Raw genomic sequence first — 25,000 nt, 5'->3', positions numbered from 1 at the left:
TGCAGAGAAAAGAGGTGGGCTCAGTATGCAGGTGGAGGCGAGGCAGCGACGACGCCTTGAGTCTCCGCAGCTCGAAGGATCCGGCCCGGACACTTGTGGACCAGCCTCCCGCCGAGCATCCTCGCACGTGGGCGCGATCTTTGGAGCGATCTGTCGCCCCCTCGGAGGAGTGCGACACGCCTTTACCCTACGCAGACCCCAGCCCAAGGCGCCTGGCACCCCTACTTGCAGCCCCGGGGCTCTCCCAAGTCCCTCCACCCCACGTCGGGCAACAGGCAGTAATGAACAAAAGGCCAATTAGACTCCGGGGCGCGGCTGATGAATGGACCTTTCGCTTTCAAGCCTGGCACCGCCTCGGGTTTCCAGGCTTACAGGGTCGCGCCGGGAGAAGCCGCCTCCCTGAGCGAGGTCACGGCTGAGGTCAGCGGGTTCTCAAAACTCCCACTTCCCTCTCGCTACGCGGCTGGTTTGGGGAAGTAAATTGGTGGCCGAGCTGCGGGAGCGGGAGCGGGAGCGGACCAAGCGCGCAGGCGGACCCGCAACTCGGCCTCCGGGCCCCGCGCGGCCCAATGCTGTAGGCCCGTTTCCTCTCCCGCCCAGCCCGCGGCTGCCCTGAGGCGGCACCAAGTAAATCAAACGCTGATTGCTGGAATAATAAAGACTGGCCTAGAAAAATGCAGTTACAAAAAAATGGCTTTTGTTTGCCAAAGTCTGGAGCGAGTGGTGCGCTGCGGGAACAATACCCTAACCCAGGCCTTTCTCACTAGACACACACACACACACACACACACACACACACACGCCTAGACCCGAAACACGCAAATGCTGTGCGGGTGCCGGGCATGGGCGCCGTGTCACGGGAACCCCCACCCAAACACACAGGGAAATGTTCCCGAGAGTCACACACCGGCTGAAGCCATTCCCATCGTCTGAGATCTACAACTACAGCCGGACTCACAGATACGCGCTGCGCGACCGCACACCAGCACAACAAATTCTATACAAAAGTGCATTTCTACACCTTTGTAGGCACTCTAATTACAGCCGCACAACTGCACGCTTTTGCCTTCACTCAATACAATCTAGATGCACAAGGAAAGCTGGACACCTTGACACATTCTCACAATCTACACAAGTAGCACTGGCCTCTCCAGCCTCTAACTCTTGCAGTTAGCACAATTAGCACCTATACTTCCTGACTTACGTCCTGTCTCAGACACACAATTACACCTCCACACAAACAACTATTTCACAGGCCTAACTCATACGCTCAACCTATGCACGCACACAAGCACAGTCTCTCAACCTAACTCACATCCACGCCCTTATTCCGACTTTGCAACTGCACCCAAGAGGGCAGCCCAGCCCAGATGCCCCCACTGTGGAGCGGGGCCTGGGGCCAGGCCTCCCAGACGCCGAGTTCCTCCCCAATCGGCCCGCGAGTCTGAGACTTTGTTTCCTGAGACTCGAGGCGGGGACGGGGAGGAGCCGAGGTTCCCAAGGCCGCGCGCAGGCCCGAGCCCCCTTTCTGCCTGGCCCGCTTGGCGCGTCTCTCCGCCTGCCACAATCCGCCCCTAGCACAAAAGTGGCCCGGCAGGTTCCGGGAGCCGCCAACGCTCCCGCTCTGGCTCGGCTTGGCTGCCAGCAGCAGAGTCGGAGGGAGCTGGGGGCACGCGACACCCACAACGAGAGGGAGAAAGGGGCAACTGTCCGGGGGTCCAAGGTTTCTCCTACTCGGGTAGTTTCTGGTGCCTTGAGTCCCCGCCCCCGCCTCCCCGGGCCCTGGCGGCGCCGAGGAACAGGATCCCAAATGCGAAACGCACGCTGAACCCACGTGTACCTCGCAGGAAGGAGAATGTAGCCAGGGCACACAAGCATTATACACTCCATTTGACCCTCTCAGGGACATGCAAACTGAGAACCCACGCCTCCCGTCTCTCCAAATCCGTTTGGCACAGGGCGACGCACAGGGAAGGCTCACAGGTAATCAACAAGGGAGCAGGACGTGGATCAAAAGTGTAACCTACGTCTCCATTCGGGGTAACCGGTAGGACACAAAGCGACATGCGTGCGGTTCGCCATGTTCAGACAGGAACGCAGAACCTGGCCCTCGATGCCCACAGAGCCCTGCCAGGGGCATCCAGGCCTGGCACCCATGTACCATGAGAGAGGACCCAGGCCTGGGGCACACAGCTCTTACACGCCCCTTGCCCAAAGGGCTCCGGCCCAGCACGCTTGCACTGTGCAGGGGACGCGGTCGCAAGGCACACGCACCCCACACCCTGCCCTGCGCCCCGCGCCCAGATAATCATCGTGGGATGGCATCTCGCAAATATTTATATTCCTCAGCGCCGCGGCAACCCGCGTCCACATTAGACACCCTAATCCTGCCACTTTAAATAGATGAATTAATAAAGCAAACGAGCGGCTAATAAGCTGACTGTCCTGCCTTTTTGAGGCGGGGGAAGGACTCGAAAGTGCGCCAAATTTGTTTGCAGTGGATCAAGGCGAGCCGCCTCTGCTTCACTTTCTTTATCTTAATTCCGACTTGAAAAGATATAATTATCTAGTTTGAACAGAGCTGCTATCAAATCCTTCTTTGGGCCAGGAAGGGGGGCGTTGGAGTGGATTGCGGCCCTCTGAGCCGCTCGGTGCAGCCGGAGATAGCGCGTAATGAAGATGTGGCGGCCTGAGATACAAAGGGCATTAACCTCATTAGCATGAAACCTTTTCTTCCTACCATTGTGGGACCCTTTCAGCCGCCTAATCCCCCCTATTTTCAAAGCTTGGTTTGTAATAAAGCTTTTAGGTTTTTTTTTTCAAAGCTAATAGTATTCTCTGATGATTTTATTGCTGTTACACTACATAGGACGTTTACAAAAAAATCTTTGTCATCCTCCCCCTTTTCTCGTACTGAAAAAGAAAAAGTATATGGTTCCTGCAGAAATAAGCCTTTTATCAAGATGGGAAATTTTCTTCTGGAAAGGTCAGTCTGAATTGTAACAGGTCTATGTTCCATGTTTGAGGCATTCCGGGTTTGGGGAAATGGGTAGAAGGAAAAGGTAACTCGTTTGGAGAAAGGAATGCCGTGCTGTAGCAGTGACTGCAAAGCACTCTGGACAGCCACTGGTCACGGAGGTCTTGCTGTCAAAGCAGCTGGAAACCCCACTTGAGTTTCCAGGCTACCCAGAGCAGCACCTGTCCCCTCAAGAGACAGCCTGGGTCCCCCAAGGCGGCCCCCTCTCACCCCAGCATCCTCCTGCATCCGAGGCTCCCCACAACATACACACCTTCCCAGAGGAGTCTACATGGAAATGCACCTCGAACAGCCAAGGTTCTCAAGAGAAACAGAGACAGAGGAAAAAAGGAGAGACAGGCAGAGATAAAGAAAAAAAGAGGGAGAGAGACCAAGAATGAATTCCACTTTAGAAGAGAGGAAGGGAGGAAAAAAAGAAAAATTTCCATAGTGCCCTATAGTCCCCACACGTGCACAGAATGTCTAATCTTAACTTTTCAAGGCAGGATGTTAACAAAGCTTGTATTTTTGCCCTGCATTGTAACTTGGCCTTATCACAGTGTAAAGGGTGGGGAGATTGTCCTAAATTATGTCCAGGCAGCCCCCCTGGATCCGTGGATTAAGAGATTAAAGGAGACCACTGGGCAAGGCCTCCTCTTTCCCCTTCATATTCCTGGTATGATAATTGCTTAAACTGATTTGCACTTTCACAAAAGCTCGCAGGACGCTTTGTAGCTCGAACAGAACAGACGAGGTTTCTCTATCAATGGAAATAAAACTGATTAATGCAGCCTATCAGGATAAGAAGCAAATGAAGCATGCAAAAACAACCTCGCACCCCCAGAAGGGGGAAGGCGAGGGGGGCGCTAAGTTTCCTCCAAGACTAGTTACAACTTTTTCTTTAATGTTAAAATTAAGAATCAGAGGTTTCTCAGAATGCTTGCCTTATAAGGCTGCTGAGGTCTGTGGGCTTGCCTCATCACCTTTGGCAGACTGGGGCCAGAGGGAGAGGAAGGAAGGAAGGGAGGAAGGAAGGGAGGAAGGAAGGAAGGAAGGAAGGAAGGAAGGAAGGAAGGAAGGAAGGAAGGAAGGAAAGAAGGGAGGGAGGGAGGAAGGAAGGAAGGGGAGAGATTGAGAGACAGGCACTTGTACTTTGAGGTTTAAAGTCAGAAACACAGTTTAAAAGTTCCAGGATTCGGATTCTGCTAGATGTTTTCCCTAATCCTGGAGGAATATTCTTCGATGCATAACTATATGTATAGATTTTTTTTAATAACTAGAGGTTAAGAGATGTAGTCATTTTTAACCTGCAATTCAAACTAAACTCCCTCAGTAGAAGCCTTGCAATGGGCAAAGGTCTGGTTGGAAAAACTTTTCTCCCATCCCTTTTCTGAAGGACTTAAGTTTTCCTAATCCTCTCCTTTTTCCACCCTCATCTCTCTTTAAAATGCCCAAGAATCCATCAGTCTGGCCCTTTTGTGGGTGGGGAGGCTGGGTTTCTTGAGCCTAGTTGGGGAAGGACCACACTCAAATTATGGAGATACATTTTTTTTTTTTAGAAAAAATTCACTTCGATTTCCCAAGACGACTACTCTGAGGGCATATTGATAAATCTTTATTGACAAAATATTGACATTGACATACTTCTTGGAAGTATATAGTGTGTTAGAATTCTAACAAATTAACACAAAACACAAAAATATTTACATTCTGGTATAGAAGACATTAAGGAAGCATTTGTCACTCTCTTTAGTAAGTCTATGATCTTGGAATAGAAACTCAGTGCTTGAAAACTTGCCGCTGTGTCCTTGGCCACACTTAGCATCATCCCCGCTAACTACAGTCCTTCGGGTTTTGCAATAGATAGTTTTAAAGTTTGGAATGGCCTTTACGGTGAATGGTTGAACTTGGCCGATATCTCCAACCACTAAAAGTTTACTTCATGGTTTTAAGCGTTGGGATGTTAGGAAAGGGAATGTCCAAGAAATATAATTAATTTAGGTGGGGGTTTTTTTTTCCAGCACAAGTCCTGACTCCTCTTGCGGACACCCTCCCCCCGCCACCCGCAGCCCCTCATCCAGCTCCCTATTTCTCTGTAAGAGAACCACTATTGCTGAGCCTACTTAATTTAGCTTTCACAATCACTTTGACATCAGAAGGTATCAAAAAGTGTTTACAGACTGCACATTTCTCAAAAAAATAAATCAAAATAAAAAGCACACAGAACCTGTCTTTTAAAAGAAAATAAAATTACAATTCATTTTCTGTCTTTAGACACCATTCGCCCAACAACTGCTACATGCAATTCAAGTTTTTGAACAGGTGTGGGATGGGGCTGGATACGGAATTTCGATCGTTATTATTATTAATTATTTTAAAGATGGGGGGAAACACTGCGAAGTGCAAAATAAAAAGTCCTGTGCCTGGTTGGGTTTTTTCCTTTTATCATCATTTTTTTTTTAAATCGGACTGTGATAAACGGAATACCTGCCAATCATCTCGTTTCGCTGGTTTGGTGTTTGACTGACAGCTTCTCTTGTCAGAGCGCCTTCGGCTTTGCCACAATTGGATCTCTCTCTCTCTCTCTCTCTCTCTCTCTCTCTCTCTCTCTCTCTCTCTCTCTCTCTCTCTCATTCAGCTGCCTCTTTAGACAAGGGTTGCATGTTGATCAAGGAGCCCGGGTCCTCTGCCCATCTTGGCGCAGCCTGGGATCAGGACCCTGCGCCCTCTCTCCCCAAGGTCTGCGATGTGCCGCTGCTCTCTCTGACTCCCTCTCCCCTTCTCGGTGAATGTGTGTGTGCGGTTTGTTTTTGTTTTGTAAGTGTTTTTCTTCTTCTTTCCCTCCTCTCTCTGTCTCTGTTTTGCTCCGTGTTGTCCGTTTCTGTGGGGTTCGGTATGTGTTTTTAATCGTCTGAGGTCACATCTATTTCCTCGGGACTCGCCTGCTTGGTGGCGATTCTCCACCGGTTAATATGGTGCGTCCCTTTTTTCTTTTGTTGCGAATCTGAGCCTTCTTCCTCCAGCTTCTGTCTTTTGAACTTCGTCCTTCGGTTCTGAAACCATACTTTTACCTGTGGGCCAGAGGCAGAGGGCGCATTAGTTTCTCCGCAGCGCCCTCCTACCTCTTCTGCCTTGCCGGGCTCAAACCCGGTCTGAGACTGCGAAAGTCCTGTTCCAGCCCCGTATCCTAAGGACCGGCCTCACCTTGGCCTCCCTTCAGGGAGCAGAGCTCCTAGAGCAGGGCGGTGGGAGGCCTGGCTCCCTGCCCTGGGCCCATTCCCCAGGCCAGGTGGTAGCCCAGAGTGGACAGCACCCCTTCTCACTTTGCCCTCCACGGGACACCCACATTCCACTGAGAGCAAAAGCCTCGCAAAGCATGGGAAACCGCAATAAAAACAATAAGTAAGGGAACATAAAGAGACGTGTGCCTATCCCTCTCCCTAGCCAGTGCAGGAAAGTCCTCTCACTCCAGCCGCTGCAGCTTCCTGCAGGGCCCAATGTGGTTTCTATTTTCTGCGGGTTTCCTAAGCGTTGCCTAAATGTAGTGCCTCCTCTGCTAGGCCCCGGCCCTGGTTAGGTAGTCAGGATATGCCTGAGTTTCCTCCTCCTTGCCCAGAATTCTTGCAGGTGAGCAGGAGTGGGTGGTAGGGAGGTGCTGGAGGAAGGCAGGAGGGACAGTTGGCAGAAGCCTGGGGACCAACCCGGCTAGACCTTTCCAGTTAGGAACTGAGGCTCAAAAGTGAAAGCTTCTGAAAGACCTCGGGATAAAGGGGAAGAAAGAGGAACTGAGAAAGGACAGAAGAGAGGGAGAGCCAGCCGGCCCCCTTTTGCCTCTCCGGATCAGCCCCAGGACGGGATAGGGCCAAGCTCCCACTCTGGTCACATCACTTCCTACCAGAGTGGTCTGGCGGCCTGGCCTCCACAGAGCAGCTGCTGGAAGTCTAGGGAGCAATGAGGCAGGAATGGGCCGCAATCACCCTGGAGAAGGTGGGTGGGGAGGCCCCATTCAGCCACCAGCCCAGACAGTAACACTGTCCAAGTTTTCCACCAGTGAGGTACAGGTGAGGGAAATGGTGGTGCCTGCAACGCCCTTGTCCCCCACCGCCCCCTTTGCCTGTCCTATCCTGACAGCATCACCCCAGGCCCCAAAGGTCCGCTCCACTCCCTCCTTTGAGACGTAGGGCCCAGGCCCCAGCCTGCTCTCCCCAAATGCCCCCGTCCCCCAAAGTGCCCCATGAAAAAGCCGAGCTGGAACAAGGCTGAGTTTAATTTCCTTTGAGTTTGCTAATTGAGGGGGAGGACGGTTCATTTCTCCCCGGCGCTCGCCCAAGGCGCGCGTCCGTGAGCTCGGAGCTTGACACGCACACAAAGACTGCAGGCAGCGTGGGCAGCGAGGCGGACAAAGACCACCGCCGCCTCGACTCTCCAGGAGAAATCAGCCGGGCCGCGCCTTGTGCAGGCCCCGCACCAACCCGCGAGGCCCGCCTAGGTTTTGTCGGGGAGGACGTTTTAAAACAAAAGCCTCGACCTCTTTGCGCCTCCCAGAAAAAGTGTTACAACTTAATCTGCCCGAAAACGTTACTGTTTGCAAAGAACTCTGACCCCGCCCTGCAGCTTGGCGTACAGTAGCGCCTACTGTAGCCTTAAGCCCCCTCCGCGCCCTGGGGCAGATCAGAACCAGGCCCGCCACGGAACCCTGTTGCTCTGGAAGGGTCTGTCCCCAAAGGCAGCCCTTCTCCGCAGCCTTCCAGCTCTGTTTCTCTGATTTAGGGACGTACCCAGGATGCCTGGCCTCCACCGTCTGACTCTCCCTATCTCTTCAAGGGGGTTGGGGAGTGGGGGAGACTGGAGCTATCGGTGTGAGCGTGGGCCAGCAGTCGCACAGAACTCTCCCTTTACCCATTTCCAGCCTTCTCTAGCCTCAATTCCCATGCACTCCCACACCCCGCTGTTCTCTCTCTCTTCCTGGACGCCAGCCGGGTCCTCAGACTCTCACCAAAAGCGCAGAGCTGTCTTAGCTAGGAGCTGCAAGGCATGTCCAGCAGATAGAAAAAGTGACCTATGCCATTCCCCATCAGAACCTGGGGTAGGTAGGCTCTACAGTCCCTTCTTGAAGATCAAGGAAGCCTGGCACCTGGCAACATACATCCTGAGTGGGGGGCGTGGAACCAGCTTCCAGGCCCTTTGCCGAAGGCCCTCTCACGAGCTCCGCACTTGTGTGCCAGCTGTTAGGGTCCAGAGCGTTGGGATGGGGTCGCTGCGCCTGGGCCCGGCTCACCTGAGTTTCCGTGAGGCTGAGGCTATGCGCCAGTTGCTTCCTCTCGGCTCCCACCACGTAGTGGTTCTTCTCGAAGGCGTGTTCCAGCCTCAGAAGCTGGGAAGGGGAAAAGGCGGTTCTGATCCGCTTCGGCTTTCGGGCCAGCGCGTTGTGCAAAAGGAAGCTCTCGGGGCTTGTGTCGTTCCCTGCGGGGGACACAGCAGAAGTCCGTTTGAACGGGTCACCCTGACCGAGGCCGCACGCTTCTCCCGAGCCGGGCACCGCGCTCAGGGCCTTCGTGTAGACCATGCGGCTCAGCCCGTGGGGGCCCGGGCCCTCCGGATTCGCGCGAAGAGGACACTAGTCCAGCTTCCCGGCCCGGACGGTCCGGGCTGTACCTGTGTGACATCCACCACGCAGCTGCCCAGGTGGGGCCTGTCTGCAGGCTCCGGACCTCCGCGGGCTTCGCAGCTGCTCTGGCGCGGCGGGCCTCACTATCTCCGCTCCGGGAGCCCGGAGCACAGGAGAGGGCAGCAGGGACCGGCCCGAGGATTGGCACCCACAACCCAAAGAAACAGCTTTCTCTTCTTTCTAACCTCTCAAGGAACTTTCACCAGGGTGGAGAGGTGGCGGGCCGCTATCCAAAATTTTCTCAAGGACTTATTTTTAAATTATGTATTTAAGTCTTTCCCCTTCGGGAAAGTGTAGAGGCCGGGTGTGCAGTTGCTGCCCGGCTGGGACCGAAATCTCGCGGGCGGGTGCTCCTGGCTTCTGCCGCAGCTGCCTCGCGAGGACCCGGCTCCCCCGCTGCCCGGCTCCAGAGAACTAGGGGACGCGAGCCAAAGGATCGAAACTCGGGGTTTAGCGAGCTGCTGGCACCCGATGGGACTGCCCGCGGCCGCGGTAGATCCCCGCCACTCCGGGCCTGTTGTGGGGACCACGAGCGTGGCTGGCAGTGAATGAGGAAAGGGAGCCCTAAACTTTGCGAGCGAAGACCCAGAGTTTCGGGTTCACTCAATAGGGTAGGAAATTGATTCACTAAAAGCCCAAACAAAGAAAAACTAACCACAGTACAGGTGGGAGCGGAGTCAAAAAGGGGAATAAGGGTGAACGACGGTTTTGTGTTTTTTAAAAATAGGGGGTGGCACCTACTCGATTCTAGGTTCCGGCAGGAACGCAAAGGGTTAATGAATGGACAAGCCGCTGAGTATTGATCGGCTTCGGCGAGAGGTAGGTCTTTTTCCGGCTCCGATCACTAAACTAATTACTCTCCTCTACCCCCGCCCCTGGAGTTTTAACTTTCCTCCCACCCCCACCCAAAGAAAAAACAAACAAACAAATATAAAATCGCAGGAAAGGAAAACACCCAAACAGATCTTCCCCTCCAGCCCGTTTCCTGACTCGGTTCATTTCTTTTGAGGAAAAAAAAAAAAAAAAAGCAAAAACCAAAAACCAGATCGAACCTGCCTTCCGGCCGCGGCCGCTCGGCGCCCCAGTTGAGTCGGTTCCGGCGAGAATGTAGAGCTCCGGAGGTTTCAACCCGCGCGGGTCCCCGCCCCTCCCCGGGCCTCCAAAAAAAACAGGGGAAAACAAAAAACAAAAAACCCTGACTTTGCTCCGGGCGCGCGGGTCCCCTCGCGGCTCGAAGAATGTCGGAGACGGAAAAGTCACGGGTCTAGGTTGAAGGGGCGCGGAGTGGGTGGCGAACATTGTCGAACGCAATCGAAGGCGAACCTGGCGGCCGGGCCTCGTCCGCGCCCCTCGGAGCCAGCGCGGCGAGGGCATCGCCGAGGAGACGGAGAGCCTGGGAACCCCGCGGGCTCCGGGACTCCTTGGCGGCCGGCAACCAGAGCAGGATATCCCGGCCTGCCTCGATCCGAAAGCACTCGAGGACAACTTCTCTGTCTTGCCCTTTTTTTTTTAAGGGTCAAGAGGCCGCAGGCCAGCCCCCCAAACCGGCCGCAGCCTTGGAGACCGGGGGCCAACACCATGCCCGGGCCCCTTGCCTCCGGGCTTCCGAACAGGGCGCGCAGGCGGGCCAGCGGGAGGAACCTCCGCCCAGGCCTTGTCAAGTGCCCACCCGAGCAGGCCCAGGGCATGCGGGATGCAGCGCGCTGCAGCCCCGCGACGTGGCACGTACCTTGGAAGCGGTGGCCCAGATACCGGTAGCGGTGGATGAGCCAGGGGTAGAAGGTGGACGGGTCCCGCTGCTGCGAGGCGAAGAGGGGGTGTGGCGAGTGCGAGGAGGGCAGGGGGTGGGCGGCCAGGGCGTGCGGCGGCGGCACCGGGTGCACGGGCACGGCGGGGTTGGGCGGGTGCGAGACCGCCTCGGCGAACACCAAGTCCGGGTTGGAATAGACGCCCCTGCCGGCGGCGGCGGCGGCGGCGGCCGAGTGGAAGCCGTTGAGGAACGGGTTTATGGGGCTGGAGTTGGCGTAGCTGAGCGCCGCGGGACGGATGGGGTCCTCAGAGCGCGAGGCGGGCAGGGGACTGTCCTTGGCCACCAGCGACTCGATGGTGAAGCAGCGCTTGGGCGCCGGTTGGAACATGCTGCGCCGAGGAGCGGGCGCCCGCACGGCTCCCGGCTCCTGGCGACCGCGGCGCGTTGCCTCCGCCGCCCGCTGCCCGCGGCGAGGACGGACGAGAATTGGGGACTTGTTTGTTTGGGGTGGGGGTGGGGGGAGGAAAGGAAGAAAGAAAGGAAAGGAAAAAGGAAAGGAGGGGGGAGGGGGAGGAGAAGCAACGCCGAGGATCCCGAGAATCTTGCACCAAACGCGCCCAACCTGGAGAGAGGGGGAAAAAAATCCTTCCAGAAGAATTTGCAGGCGTGGATTGGGGTAATTTTTTTTTTTTGGCGAGGTGGCGTGGGGGGATCGGAGTTAGAGACAGGGAGGAAGGGGGGAGTTTCTTGGGGGAGGCAAAAAAAAGTTTTCTCTCCTCTGCAAAAGGCGGGCAGGGCGCCCTAAGTCCAAGGACAATCCATGGAAGTGTTCGCTTCTTCACAAGTTGTGCAAACGATTTGTTAGTTCATGAGCCTAATTAGTGCGGGGATCACATAAACAGCTTCCTCCGAAGCCTGGTAAATGGCTTGATGATTGGTCGCTATTACTCGCCCTGAGGTGGAAGGGGGGAGACTCTTTAAAGTGCGTCAGAGGGAGGCGAGCGCCTGGGAACCCGGAGGCCTGGATCCCGGCCGAGAGTGGAACGGAGTCGGCGCCGCGGCCTCGGCCGTGCCTCCTGCGCCCGCCCGACCAGCCGGCCTCACCGCGCCCTCGCCCCGCGCTCCCGGCTCACTCGTTCCCGCCGCGCCTGCTGCGGCTTCGCCGCCTCCTCTTTCGCCTCCTCCTCTTCCTTGGCTCCGTCTCTTCCTCCTCCTCCTCCTCTTTCCCCACCTCCTGCCGCTCAGCCACCGCCTCCTCCACCACCACTACCACTCCCTCCGGGGCACCCCGGTCCTTGCGGAGTCCCGGGCAGGCGCCGCCTCCGCTGTGGCCCCCTGGATCCCGAGCCTGCTGAGTTCGAACCGGTAAGACAGACGGACGGACAGACGTGCAGATTCCTCGCGCCGAGCGCTCGGTCGCTGCCGCCCCCCGCGGCCCCGCGTCAGGGGAGGTGGGATCGTCCCCGGAGCACCGCGAGGGTAAGCGGGCACAGGCTGGTTCCGCACGGGGGCTAACGGAGCCGTTTGGTTATACTACTCCCCACCCGCGGCAAAACTCCGGGCAGTTTCCTAGGTGAGGAGGGAGCCTGGGGGTGAGGGTCCTCCAACCACGCGTGGTCTCTAGGTCCCAGGGTCGCTGCCTCCGCGGTCTTTGACCCGGCTTGTTCATTTGCAAGTTGAGAAGGGAGTCGACGACCCTGCTGGGGCGGTGAGCTTCCGACTTGCCCCACAGGGAGAGTCTCTTTATCTCTTTGGGAGAGTGCTCACTCACCTCCTTTCCAACAACAGTTCCTTCTGTAATACCTGGGACCGGGAGTCCAAGGTCAGGGGAGAGGCTGAGGTGGTGCTACTATTATCGCTCCGTTGTTATTATTATTTTGTTACTGTTGTCATTGTTATTGTTGCTGCTGTTATTATTATTATTATTATTATTATTATTTGTCTTATTATTCTGCCATCTGTCGTCCCAGGGGCGGGTTGCTGTGCAAACCCAGGGCTCGCAACTAGGGATTGCAGATCGCATCTCCGGTTCCAGGCCGTGTCCGCATTTTCGAGCTCGCCTTCAGTTTTGGGATGATTTTAGGACCGGGTTCCCTCGTCCCCATTGGCTCTCGCAGCGGCATAATTATGATCACATCCCCCAGGCTGCTGGCGCTGCTCTCTGTTTATTGGTGGTTAAAGATCTATTATCTATTCATCAGCCGCCTCTTTTTTTCCTCTCTTTTTTTTCTTTTTGCCAATTACATTCTTCTAAAGTGAAGTACCAGCAGGTATTTTGCACGTTTACAATTAATGATAAAAAGAAATCTGGCGTCCTTTAAATCTATTACTTGGAAGCCCATGTCATTTCTCTTAAGGACGAAGAAATGCCTGTGTTTGGTGACTAGGTTGCTGTGAGACCCGGAAAAAACGGGTTGGGAGGGAGAAGAAGAGCAAAGTCTTGCAAGCCAGGCTGACACGCCACCAGATTCATCAGTGGAGTGTTGCTGTCTGATTCCCCAGCTCCCTCCCTCCCTGCCCTGGGGTCTCCGCGACCCTCTTTGGTTTCACCTGCTGTGTATTTATGTTCATGCCAGTTTCTTGACTTCTTTATTCCAGGCATGGTTTGTGTTGGGGAGGGGGCGTGTTCTAAAGCCCCCTTTCAGAAAACTCTCCAGGCAAGAAAGGAGTTAGGAGTGTGCTTTCTGGGATTGTCTAGGCGCCTGACTTTAATGAGGGGCAAACAGATCATGCGTGCTGCCCACCAGCCCCCACTCAACCTTCCCAGGTCATACACACCGACACACATTCACACATGAGACATGTGTGAGCCTCAGCGTTGCCCTCACGCAGAGAAACCAGCCCCTGCCTCAGGCTGCAGACCTCTGGGCAGGAGTCATAACTAGGTTTTCATCCTTAGTGGATTCTCTGGGCCTTGCTTTGCAGCTCACCCTCCCCACCCCCTACCTCCCCACCCTTTTTCCAAGACCCAAGGATACAGGGTGTTCATCCAGCCTCTTGGGGTTGGGTGCATTTGAAGATGCACGTCTCTGGGGCCTGCACCACCAACCTCAAAAAATACTGTCTCCTGCTCAGAAAGCCTTCCCTCCATTAGGCTGTGGGAACATATGCCACACCAGACCCAGGCTGACTGGGATCCTAAAGCCACCAGCAAAGGTGGAAGTCATCTGGCTGTTCCAACCAGGGAGCCTGGGGTGGAGGTAGGGGTCAGCCCTACATTTCCAAAGCCAGAAAGAAACACCCAATTTAGGCAGGCTGTAGAGATCCAGGATCCTGGACAGGGAGAAGGGCCCCTTCTCAGAGGAAGGCTCTCCAGGAGGTACGGAGGGTCAGGCTGGCCCTAAGGCCAGGCCCACCAAACTGGACCTTAGGCTCCAGGGGGAAAGCTGGGGTCACTAAAAGCCCCACCCTGGCTGCAGGGCAGGCAGTGACCATTTATTGCAGTTAGTCTTAGAGATCTTGGCTGAGGGTATGAGAGTAGATGACCTTGAGTGCAAAGGGGATCCAGTCAGTGTCTCTACAGTGTGTGGTATTTAAGGGTGTTTCCCCTCTTCTAAAACTCTCAGGCTGAGCTCTAAGGTATTGTCAGCACCCCCTTACACCCTTTCTCCTCTTTGGCCAGAATGTGTCTGAGTAGTGTCCCAAGGAAATGAGCGACGCCTTGGAGCCCAGACCCCTCGGCCTCCCTCCAGGGGCAGGGAACTGCTAGGGCAGAGGGCCCAGGACGCTCCCCACTGGGTTTCTTAGTGCCACATCCTCTGCAGGCCACCTGCTTCATGAAAACTGCCCTGAGAGGGTCAGGTTTGTCCCAGAGACCTGGCAGGTGGGCAAGAGTGAAGGAGTTGTGGGCTCCCATGCTCGCCCTCCTGGTGAGAGCAGGGCATGCCTCCACCTCCTGCAATGCTGGCCTCAAGCTTCACTTGGGTCCCCCAATAGGAGAAACAGGTTTCCAGTGAGTCAGGGACCCTTTGGAAGCTCCAGAAGCTGAGTAATCTATGCTAATTCATGCGTCCAGACCTGAGGACCTCGGGAAGTTTCGTGCCACTAGGCTACTATGAGCCGGGAGAATTAACTCGGAGTGTAACTCATTAACCAGGCTGGTGGGTGGAGGCACGCCAGGGCGCCGCGCACGCTGGTCTGGACTCGGACCCTCAGCCACCTCTAGCCCCAGGTCCTTGGACTGGGCAGCTGCATTCACTTTACTAGTGGCTTCGGCCTTGCAGAATCTGGCCCCTCTTTGTTCCTTAGCTGTCCTAGAAGGGTGGGTGTTTGTACAGGCAGCGTTCAGTGAAAGTGGGGGATTTCTGAGGCTCCATCTTAGAGCAAGGGGGTCCCTTTCCCCACGCCCCGTGCTGCTGCGGGTCAGCCTTTGTAGATTCAGGAATCTATACTCTGCAGGAAGCCAGACTAGCAGACACATGATGAAGGTTCTAATCTCGGATCTGACACTGGCTGAGTGATCTGAGGCAATGCGGCAACCTCTCCCGACCTCCATTTTGTCATCTGCAAAAATATGGCCAATGCTGCCTGTAAGGCAGTGGAAGGTAGGGGTAGGGCCCTTTCAGGGGAGTTAGAGAATGCCTCTACTTTCTGATGGTAGTGGTAATTACATGCCTGTACACGTTTTTCAAAACTCATAGAACTGTACAGTACAAAGGGTGAATTTTACTGTAAGTTATACCTTATTAACTCCCCCCCACACACACACACACACACCAAAAAAAGTCAAGCCTGGGTGACCTTGGGCAAGTTACTTAACCTCTCTGTGCCTGTTATCACTTCTATGAAATGGAATAAAGAATAGTATCTTAGCCGTCCAATGAGATAAGGCAAACAAAATGGTTAGGCAGTGTCTAGTACATAATGAGCTGCAATAAAAGTTAGCTCTTGTTCTTCATGTTGCTGTTATTATTATTATCTACCCACTCCAGGGCTTGTTTCTGGGCTTCAAGACTGAACAATAAAGTTGTACAAACAAAGGCTATTGCTGGTCTCACACTCCTGCCATGAGCTCCTTTATGCTCCCTCAAAAGCCAGGACTTCACCAGGGAGGTGTTGGGGTGACAAAGGCCTGGATTTCTGGGTGGTGGGAGATATCAAAGGGAAGAGATTGCTGGGGATCGCCCCAAAGCTTCTGCTTTGAGCTCTCCCCCCAAGCCCCCTCCCTGCCTTTGGAGGAACCAACAGCAGTGAGTGGATTCTCCCTCATCCGGCTCCTGCTTGGCCTGTGTGGTAACTGGGGTGGGTGTGTGATCAGGTGTTGCCAGGGGTCACTACCTGGGTAACCTTCACCTTCTTGAGCCTCGGTTTTCTCACCTGTGAAAAGGAAATATCAATCAGTATTTTAACAGTTGTTGAGAGGAGTAAGTAAGCTAGCTAATGCTTGGCATAGTTACCATTCATCAGGTATTATTATTAGGCCATAGCCTGGTGCGGTCCATCCTATCCAGCGCACTCTGCCACATCCAGCCCCCCGCAGTAAAGACCCTCCGGATGAGCCGGTACTGTGAGCCCGCCAGGCAGCGGGAAGCGCCGACGCCCGCGAGTGGTGATCCCTTTCTCTGGCCCAAGGCATGTGAAAGCTGTCCCAGGATGGGGAGGCCTGGGGCGGTTAAGAATTCCTTCCACCCACTGTGGTGATTCCCAGTCACCTGTCCTCTCCAAAAACGCAGGGCGGCGGTGGGAAAACGAAAAGAGGAGTTACTACTTTAAAAAACATTATTATGGAAAATCCCTTTCTGGCCTCTTCCCTAGAGGCCGCTCGCTGGGCTGGCGCTGCGGCCAGGGGCCCGGATCCGCGTGCGCGCAGCGGCGCCTAGTGGCGAGGGTCGAGCGCGGGCGGAATACCGCTGCGAGCTCCTGAGTCGGGTGCGCGGGGGGAGTGCTGGGGTTGTGCCCCACTGCCAAGGCCTTGGCGCGACCTCAGTCTGAGCCAGGATAGGAAGCCTAAGGAGGCCTACTGACCACAGATGAGAAAGGACCACTTGGAAATGCGTCCTCCTTCCCTCCATCAGCTCCAGCCCTCCGCTGCAGAGTCCAGCATACACGCTAGAATTCCAGCTCCACTAGGAGTCGGGCTTCCTTCCAAAGGGTGCGAGGAAGTGAGGATGGGTTCTACTCTAAAAGGGACGAGGCGGCTGTGATTCACGGTGTCAGTGCGATGGTCAGCTACCGCGCACATGCGGCCACACCTTCACGCCTGAGGGCCCAGATCCCGCGGCCCGACCACGGGGGCTCAGAGAATGGCATGATGACATCCCCTGACCCCACCTGGAATAGAGTTGGAAGAGCTGGGGTCGCGGGGTGCGGCTCTCCCAGCTTCGCGCCCCCTCGTGGCCGGCCGAGGACACCCCAGAAAAGGGCCTTGGGTTAGGGCAAGTGGCGATTGATCACCCGCCCGCTTGGGCCGCAGCAACGCCACCCGGGTGACCTGGAGCTTCCTCCCGGAGCGCGCGGATCCAGTCTGGCCCTGGGCAGCGTGGCTCCTTCGGTTGAGGTGAGGCCGTGGAATTCGCGCGGGGTTCGCTGGAAACCAGTGTGACGTCCACCGCATAATTTTTTAAAGCGCCCACCTGGGAGCCCGAGCCCTCCCAGGAGAGTTTATACCCTGGTTCCTGCCTCTGCTGCCCCAGCTGCCATCAACAGGCCCTGTCCTCCTAACGTTGTTAGCAGGCACCTCTGAGTGTCTGGGTTTCCTGAGATCTATCTGTTTTGAATCCAAAGTTTCAGAGCCAGAACTCTGCGCTGACGCCAGGAGCCACACGCAGGACCTGACCATCCAGCTTTACCTCCTTCATCACGTTGGAATTCATCAGTCCCTCAAAACAGGCAGTCCTGATTCACTATCGAAAGAAAGGAAACAGATTCAAAGGAGGTTCTGGTCTCTTTTTTTCCCTCCGGTGAAAGTCTAAGGCCAAACAAGGATAGACGAGGGACAGATCGATGGACACAGCCAGGGATGCAGGAATTAGGGAACTTGGGTGCTCTTGTTCAGGCGACTGCCCCAAAGGGGTGGAGACAGCACTGTCTCCCCTGTACTCTCCTCCCTCCAGTGCGTGGGTGGGGTTGTCACTTTCTCTTCCAACAGCCCCAAAAGCTGTGGTTTCAATGGACCACAAGAACACCCACTGCTGCCAGATGCTCCTGGAGGCCAGGCAAAGTGGCCTCCCGCGGGCCCCAGGACTAGCATGGGACGCATCTTCCCACCCTCTGCGGTCTTTTCCAGTATCTTTCCGTTTTAAACTGCTCTTGCTACCAGTCCCCGGCTTTGTAACTTGGGTTCCAGTACTTTAAGGAGCTTCTTGGGGTTGTAAGTGGTAACCCGCCTTGGAATCTAGAGGTGGCTTCTGAAATGCTGGCATCCCACTAGCCCCTCTCTCAGGAAATTGTCACTTCTTTTAGTGCCTCCCCACATTCTGGACTCTGGGGGCTGGGCTGGGACTTAGAAAGGGAACAATGGCCATGTGAGGAAAGAAGGAAACTGGAGGCTTTTTCTCTTGGACCCCACAGCTCTCCATGAAAACTGGGGAGGGGGAGACTTAAAAGAACAACTCCCCTCATCTGTATGAGTTTTAGCATTTAAAAGCATGTTTGCTCATACCCGTGATCACAGTAAACCGCATAATCTAGCATGGAAGGGGTGACAATACCCAATTTCCAGATGAGAAAACTGAGGCTCAGAGAGGTTACACAAAGCACTCTCACCTCCTAGCCCTTTGCGCAGTGGTCACTGCACTAGGAGCCCAGGAACAGCCCTGCCCCCCCTCTACCCCCACCCTACCCCAGTGTTGCCAGACTCCAGCATTCAAGCCAATGAGAAAAAACTGCAAAGAGCTCCGGCAGGAGGACTGGGGGCACCCAAACCGTCCCACGTGGCGAGGCTCGTGCAGGTGGTCCTACTACATAACTCCGTTATTTGCTTAGAGCCCACTTGCCCACCATTGTCCTCAAGGACACTTTTTCGGGATCAAGCCTTTCTCCACGCCCTTTCTTCTTCCCCGGTCGCCTCTTGAGGATTCAAGCCCCAGCCATAGGACTGGAGGACCGTTGGCAGCCTCTCTGAGGCCAGTGAACTCAAAAGTAGACAGAGCAGCGCTGGGTGGCCCGGCGCTCCGAGGCCGAGACTCCGTGCGCTCCGCACCTTCGCATTGCTCTTGTGAGCGACTCACAGCGTCCCTGAACCCTCCGGTGGTGCTCACAGAGCAGCAGTGCCTGCACGCGCGGACGGAAAAACCCGAGCACAGTCTGAGCTCCCCTCGCAGCCAGCACGGCGAAGCAAAAGCCCCTCGTCCAGCGACTTCTGCCTCCCCAGCTCTGCCCAGCCTGCGTGGTGCTAGGGGGACAGAAGATTGGACAGGGACTGAGAGCTTCTGAAGAGGTCCACAGACCACCCCCTCCCGCAAAGACCCCCACCCCGAGCAGCCGCACGCCAGCAGCGACCCTGGAGGCCTTTAATTACAGGGAACCGCACGGCGGCTGGGCTGCCCCCCAGGGCAAGCAGGAAGGAGTCCTACCGTTCCGGGCCTACAGCTGCCCCCTCCCCTTGCCAAACTCACATTCCGGGCCTTAGCGCCCGAGGTGGGACACACCGGGCCCCACTCCTTTATTTGCACCTGGTCACCGGGACACACCGTGCGCCCCGCTTCCGCTACGGCTCCGCGGAACCCCCAGCTTTGCCGCCAGCGCCTGGTGGGTGGAGGAGAGGCCAGGAGTGGGGCCCAAAGGGACCTCCAGGAGCCTGCAGGCGATCGAAGCCTGGCTGGGCCTCCGAAGCCTCTGCGCTGGGTCCGCCCCCACCCCTGGCAGGGACCCGGAGAGGCCCTACCTCAGACGCCCTCCGCTTAGCCGGCCGCCAGCGGCTCGCTCCAGCTGTACAACAAAGGGTGGCACCGCGGCGGCGCGGGCAGGGACCTCATTGGTTCAATATTAGCTTTTCATTACAGTCTATTGTGCCCATTTGAGATAATATTGACTCTGAGGTGAGAGCCCACAGACGACAGGGCTTGTCTAACACTCCGTGGCAGGGCGCGCGAAGGGAAGAGAACCAGAAATGGAGAGTTAAAGAGGCTGCAAATAAAAGCTGCTCGCGCCCCGGCGCGCCTTAGAGCCGCGGACAGCCCGGCCCCGTCAGCCAGGCGCTCCCCGGGGCGTGCGCCGGGCCTCTCCTGCGGAAACTAGGAGTCAGAGTGGGTCTGGGGCCCGGGGGCCGCTCTGAGGAGGGGCGCTGCGCTGTCCCGTAGAAAACAGCCCTCATTTAACACGTACCCCAATCTTCCAGATAACTGATTTGAGGTTCCCTTTCTAGGTAACTCTGGAGAAAAAGGAATCCTCGTGCACACTGTTTTAGTTTGCCAGTAAGTTAACGTCGGCCACTGAGATATTTTCCCTTTTTAAATGATGTAAACTCGTTAGGGTAACTTATCTGTCAAAGTATTTTTCCTATTTCCCAGCATGAGAACAGTAAACGCACGCAGCAATTATCATTAAGCTGCATTACTTGCGAGTGCGCGGTTAATATCAAATTTCTGACTGTGCATTTTATTTTGCTTTGAATCGTCTCCTTGCCGCCCATCCGTGGGTTTCTTAACTGCCTTTCTAACCGCAGCTTGAAGGGGCCTCTGCAACCTTCAAGTCTTGCATATAAAGATTCGTTTCAATTTCCAAATTGCCTCTAAATGCTTAAGTTGGAAAATGGCACTTTAAGTTGTCTTACGTGTCTGAGACAGAACACTTCAGTTTAAACTCCCGGGACCAAACGTCAAATGCTGGGGGCTTGCAGTGAACGTGGGGAAGGATGCCCTCGGGTCTCATTTACCAAATTTGTGCCCCTCTTCTCATTGGAGTCTGACCTCTATAACAGATCATCTGTTAACTCCGTTACTCCAATAAGGAGCTGGTCGTTTGGAATCTTTACATCCATCCCAAGACACGTGGGCGTGTGGGGACCTGGGACGGGTCAAGGACGGGGCTCGCCTCAGCAGTATCGGGGAACCGTTGTGCGCTCTCCTCCCTGCCCAGGGCCCTGTACTGAGCTGGGGCTCAGTGGTACCCAGCTCCAGCACCTCGGACATTCTGTTTACTATATGTGATCAAAGAAGGACATTCTGTTTACTATATGTGATCTATAATACATAATATATGTATAATGATCCGTTTGTATTGTATATTATTTAACATATAATATGTATTCTTATACGGTTTCATGTTACATACTATTTAACGTATTGAACGTCTAGTTCCTATGTGACATTATTATTCTATTACTTAACGTATCTTATATTTTATTGTACGTTGTATATTATATTGTGTGTCGCTTCTAGTTCCGGATATATATGCACACGTTCATATATTTCTTTTTTATATGTGTGTAAAAATATTTGGGGGTGCCTTTAATCTCCCTGCAAGTACATATTTGATCGTTTTCATGCAACGTTATAAAGTCCTAATCGAAACCACTTTGACATCGGGCAATGTCTTTATAACAAATACCCTGGGGTCCAATTTCGGCATCAGAGAAAGGCGGGGCGGGAGTAACTCCGTCGTCAGGGACAGCAGGTCCCCTCTGGAAAGTGGTTTTCCAAATGCCCGTTCCCTAGGGACAGAGGAGACAACGTTCCGGACCCGGCGGCCTCCGCCTCTCCTCGCTTGCGTTGTGCTGGTTGTTTTGGTTTCGAGAGAGGCTGTTTAGAGCCTCCTACGGTCCCTAAACTGATGTCATGAATTAAAAATGAATTTGGGGAGTGCAGCATATGCTCAGCTGAGGCGTCTGGGCGAGCAGCGGAGGCCTTTCACCCTGGGTTCTGGGCTCCAGGCGACTCACTGACAAGCTCCGGCCGCCGCAGTAGCGCTCCTGGCTGACTCGCGTCCCCGCTCCAGCTTGTCGCCGCCGCCCGCCCTCCCGACCCCGCGCTGGGAAAAGCTGTGCGGGGCTTGGCGCGCTTGCGACCAGGAGGTCCCAATTACAGTCGGCCCCTAATATCGATTAGGAGCTAAAGTAAGGATGCAGTCAGGCGCTCCCTCGGGAGGGGAGGGGTAAGGGGGAGGGGGGTGCTGAGGAAAATAAAGTCGGGATTTCAGAGGTCCGCACCTTATCGCCGCTTTAAAAGGCAAGAACCACGCCACAGATCCAGCTTATGGAGGGAAAAGGAAAAGGGGAAAAAAAAATCCAAATCAGGTATGGCCCACTAAAGCATTAGAAATGAGGAACGACCTCAGTTTACAGCCAGATAAACAGGAGGCGGCTGCTTCCAAGGCCTCGGAGTCAGGAAGGGAAATTGGGGTTTGGGGACGCGAAGGAGACCTAGCGAAGGAGGAAGAGGGGGCGGAAACCGCCAGGGTGCGGTGGGCCGTTTATTTCCTTAAAGCACCCCCTCTCTCCCCCATGGCTACCTGGGGAACGTCTGTGGAACAAAACATTGAAACTTGGCTAAAACCTGACCAAGACACTTGTGCTCCCCACTTCCAGCAAAACCCCGGGCTCAGAGAGACCCCCAGCCAGCCTCTGCTCTCATCTAATCCTCAGCCTATGGGGACAGGTTTTTGTGGACTTTGAAGAAGAGTGTTGGCTGTGTCCTCCGTGCCCTGTCCTGTGATGGGACGCCCAGGCTATCTGCTAAGATCAGCGGGGGTTGGGGACATGGGAGACCGGTCCTCACGTAGCTAAATATAAACCAACCTCCTCCGCCTCCGCCTCCTCCTCCTTCTGACAAAATCCTCCTCCTCCTCCTCCTCCTCCTCCTCCTCCTCAGTGGCTGCGGTTTCCTGGCCTGGCTGCATGGGGAGGCGTCTGAACACACACAGGATGCCAAGCTCGCCAGATCAAGAGTGGATCACAGTGCCAACCATGTGGACGTGCATCTTCCCCAGATGGGCTTTGGCACATCTGGCCTGTCTGTAGAATTTTCCCCATCCAGGTGATCCATCTTGCCCATGCCCCATCCGGTGGAAAACTATATTCTAATTGTACAAGCATCAGAGTTCCATATTTCTGTCCCTGCTCTGAGCCCCCACAATCCTGGTTTACGGGGCAACTGCTCAGGTGTCCTGGGAACAAGATAGGTTCTATTTCATTGCTCATTTGCTGCTAGGGCGTCTTTCACGAAAGATGCGCTGATGGCACCTGTCCCAGGCACTGTGCTAAGCATCTATTCAAGGATCTGCCTCACCCAGTCCTCCCAGCAATCCATTGAAGTACTTCTATTTCCACTTTCCAGATGAGAAAACCGAGGCTCTGAAATGTTAAGGGGTTCACCCAAGGTCACACACAGCTGGTAAATATGAGAGTTTGAATTCCAAATCAAGTCTGCCTGTCTCCAACAACCCCCGCCCCCCAATCTTTTATTTTCTATCTAAATACCTCCTTTGCCCCAGTGAGGAAATCGAGGCCCAGAGGGAGAGGAAAGAGATAACACTTTACTGTTAAGTCCCCCAAAAAGTCAACAACCATAGGATACAGAGCCTGGATCTCACATTCTTTTCCAGGTCCGGAAGTGATAATAAACAGTTGGTGCACAGGTAGCCTATATGGTTTACAAAGATCTTGCTCACACCTTACTGTAGTCACGTCTCCCACCAACCCACTGAGGTGGCTACTGCCATTATCACCCCAGTTTAGAGAGGCAGAAATGGGCTCAGTGAGGTTGAACAACTTTTCACTGCCCAGCCAGCTCACCCAGAGCCCTGGCAACAGCCTCGGGCAGGCCCATTCTAAGCCTCTGGGCTCTGCAGACACCACATATGGGACCATTTAACCAACGAAGTTAGGCCTTGCATTCTGTTGTGAAATTGCTAGGTTGTTTTCTCTTTGTTTTAAGTGTTCCTGCAGATATTATTTCAGGATTCAAAACTTTCTCTTCATGTATGCCTCCCTTACGCTCATTCTTTCTCTATGTAGCACCCATCAGTGTCGTAGGGCCATCGAGGAAACAGAACATGGAGTTGCCCCTTATCTGTGTTCACATGGTATTCAGAGAACATAGTGTATAGATTTTATCTGCAATTGTATATTTTGCAGTATAAGCATTTGTCTTATGCACCTCACTAAAATGTGTGATCAAGAGTTTAAAACTATATATGTGTATATATTTTTTTCATTATTTTAATATAATTTTTCACCCTTCCTTTGGACAGTGTTTCCTCATTGCTAAGATCCAAAAGGAAGAGTTTGAGGTTGGAGGAATCCTTTGGTCAAATGGTTCCATATCCAAAGGGATAATCAATAATCCAGACAGGAAATGGCTTGAGGGGTCTTTGACTTTGAGAGACGTACGAAGTCCCTTGCCACTAACAGGGAAGGGTGTTCTCAGCCTTCAGACAGCCAGCGCTCCATCCCACATTCATTCTGAACCTTACTCTCCACAAGAACCATGTTCCCTCATCCCATGAAAAAGCTTTATTTTTTTCTCATTCTTATAAAATGATATGTATATTTTATATTAGATCAGAATGTGTAAAGAACAAAGTAACAAACACTTAAACTTCCACTAGCCAGAGGTTACCACTGTCACACATTTGGGGATGTTAACTTTTGATACCTTGGAAAGGGAAAAAAACTACAGTATGTCTACACATTTTTGTTATTGTTCTAGTAAATAAAGAAAGGAAAGAAACACACTTATGTGATTCTGCTTATATGAAGTTTGTAACTGAATACAGAATTCAGAACCATGGTTGCCCCTGGGAAAGGGCTGACTGGAAAGAGGCACAAGAGAACTTTGGGGTGCTAGAAATGCTCTATATCTTGGTTTGGGTGATGGTAACACAAATGTATACAATTGCCAAAACTCAATTGAACTTAAGATCTATGTATTCTACTGTAAGTTTTTATACCTCAAAAAAGACAAAGAAAAAAAGGAAAGAATCTTGGACAAATATTATAGCAAAAGACCAAACTGGGGAGGTGGAGGAGAAGGAGAAAGGGATTGAGAGAAAAAAGAAGAGGAGGAAGAAGAAGAAGAAAGGAGAAGGAGAAGGAGAAGAAGAAGGAGAAGGAGAAAAGAAGAAAGTCACATGCAATGCCAAGAAAGTTACAGAGAGGGTTACCTCCCACCCCCCACTCTGCCCACCCCATACCCCACCTCATGCACCAGCCTCTCCCAGCACCCCCCCCTTTGCAGATCTGCAGTTAAATTTAAGACAGCTGGATCCCTAAAAAGATAATGCAATCTTAAGATCCTGCCAAGCCCGACATCTACTGGTCTCACTTCTTTGACTCTGTTACTCCTCTCGGTTCATAGTGAGGCACTGTATCCGATAGGGGTGGGGCTTCCTTAGAGCCTAACAAGGATCTGTGCTTGAGTCAGGAAGGAAGATCGAAGGCCTGAACTTCCAAATAAATTATGTTCCAAATGTTTCTTCCTTAATCACCATCTAGGACTCAGAATGTTGTACCTCACAGAAACCAAGTTCCAGATTTCCCCTCCCAAAAATCTATTAAATCCCTACTCATAAGATACACAATTTTAAGGTTAGTAGGAACATAAATGTATTGCATTATAGTGGTTGCCTGACATGGAAAAAATGGGAGGAAATCTAAACCTTCCTTTCTCTCCCCTCTTTAACCCCCCCC

The 25,000-nt window shown here is 53.7% G+C and overlaps 1 protein-coding gene across 3 annotated transcripts; it reads right to left on the bottom strand.

Moving 5' to 3' along the window:
- Positions 1-4,610: 4,610 nt before the first annotated feature.
- On the bottom strand, positions 4,611-12,332 carry EMX2 (empty spiracles homeobox 2). Of its 3 annotated transcripts, none has more exons than XM_019642900.1 (3): positions 10,414-11,417; positions 8,295-8,479; positions 4,611-6,087 (listed from the first exon to the last, which is right to left on the bottom strand). In XM_019642900.1, exons 1-3 carry the CDS (start codon positions 10,820-10,822, stop codon positions 5,920-5,922), a joined length of 762 nt encoding a protein of 253 aa, XP_019498445.1. In that variant the 5' UTR covers positions 10,823-11,417; the 3' UTR covers positions 4,611-5,919. The 3 variants fall into 3 exon arrangements, with proteins under 3 accessions (XP_019498445.1, XP_019498446.1, XP_019498447.1); XM_019642901.1 differs by lacking the exon at positions 10,414-11,417 and adding an exon at positions 9,737-10,406 and having other exon boundaries at positions 4,617-6,087; XM_019642902.1 differs by lacking the exon at positions 8,295-8,479 and having other exon boundaries at positions 5,984-6,087; positions 10,414-12,332.
- Positions 12,333-25,000: the final 12,668 nt, after the last annotated feature.

The sequence above is a fragment of the Hipposideros armiger genome, unplaced genomic scaffold (assembly GCF_001890085.2).
Source record: "Hipposideros armiger isolate ML-2016 unplaced genomic scaffold, ASM189008v1 scaffold_74, whole genome shotgun sequence".
Taxonomy (NCBI): Eukaryota; Metazoa; Chordata; class Mammalia; order Chiroptera; family Hipposideridae; genus Hipposideros; species Hipposideros armiger.
The sequence above is the reverse complement of the archived record's forward strand: the minus strand, read 5'-3'. Positions and strand labels throughout refer to the sequence as shown.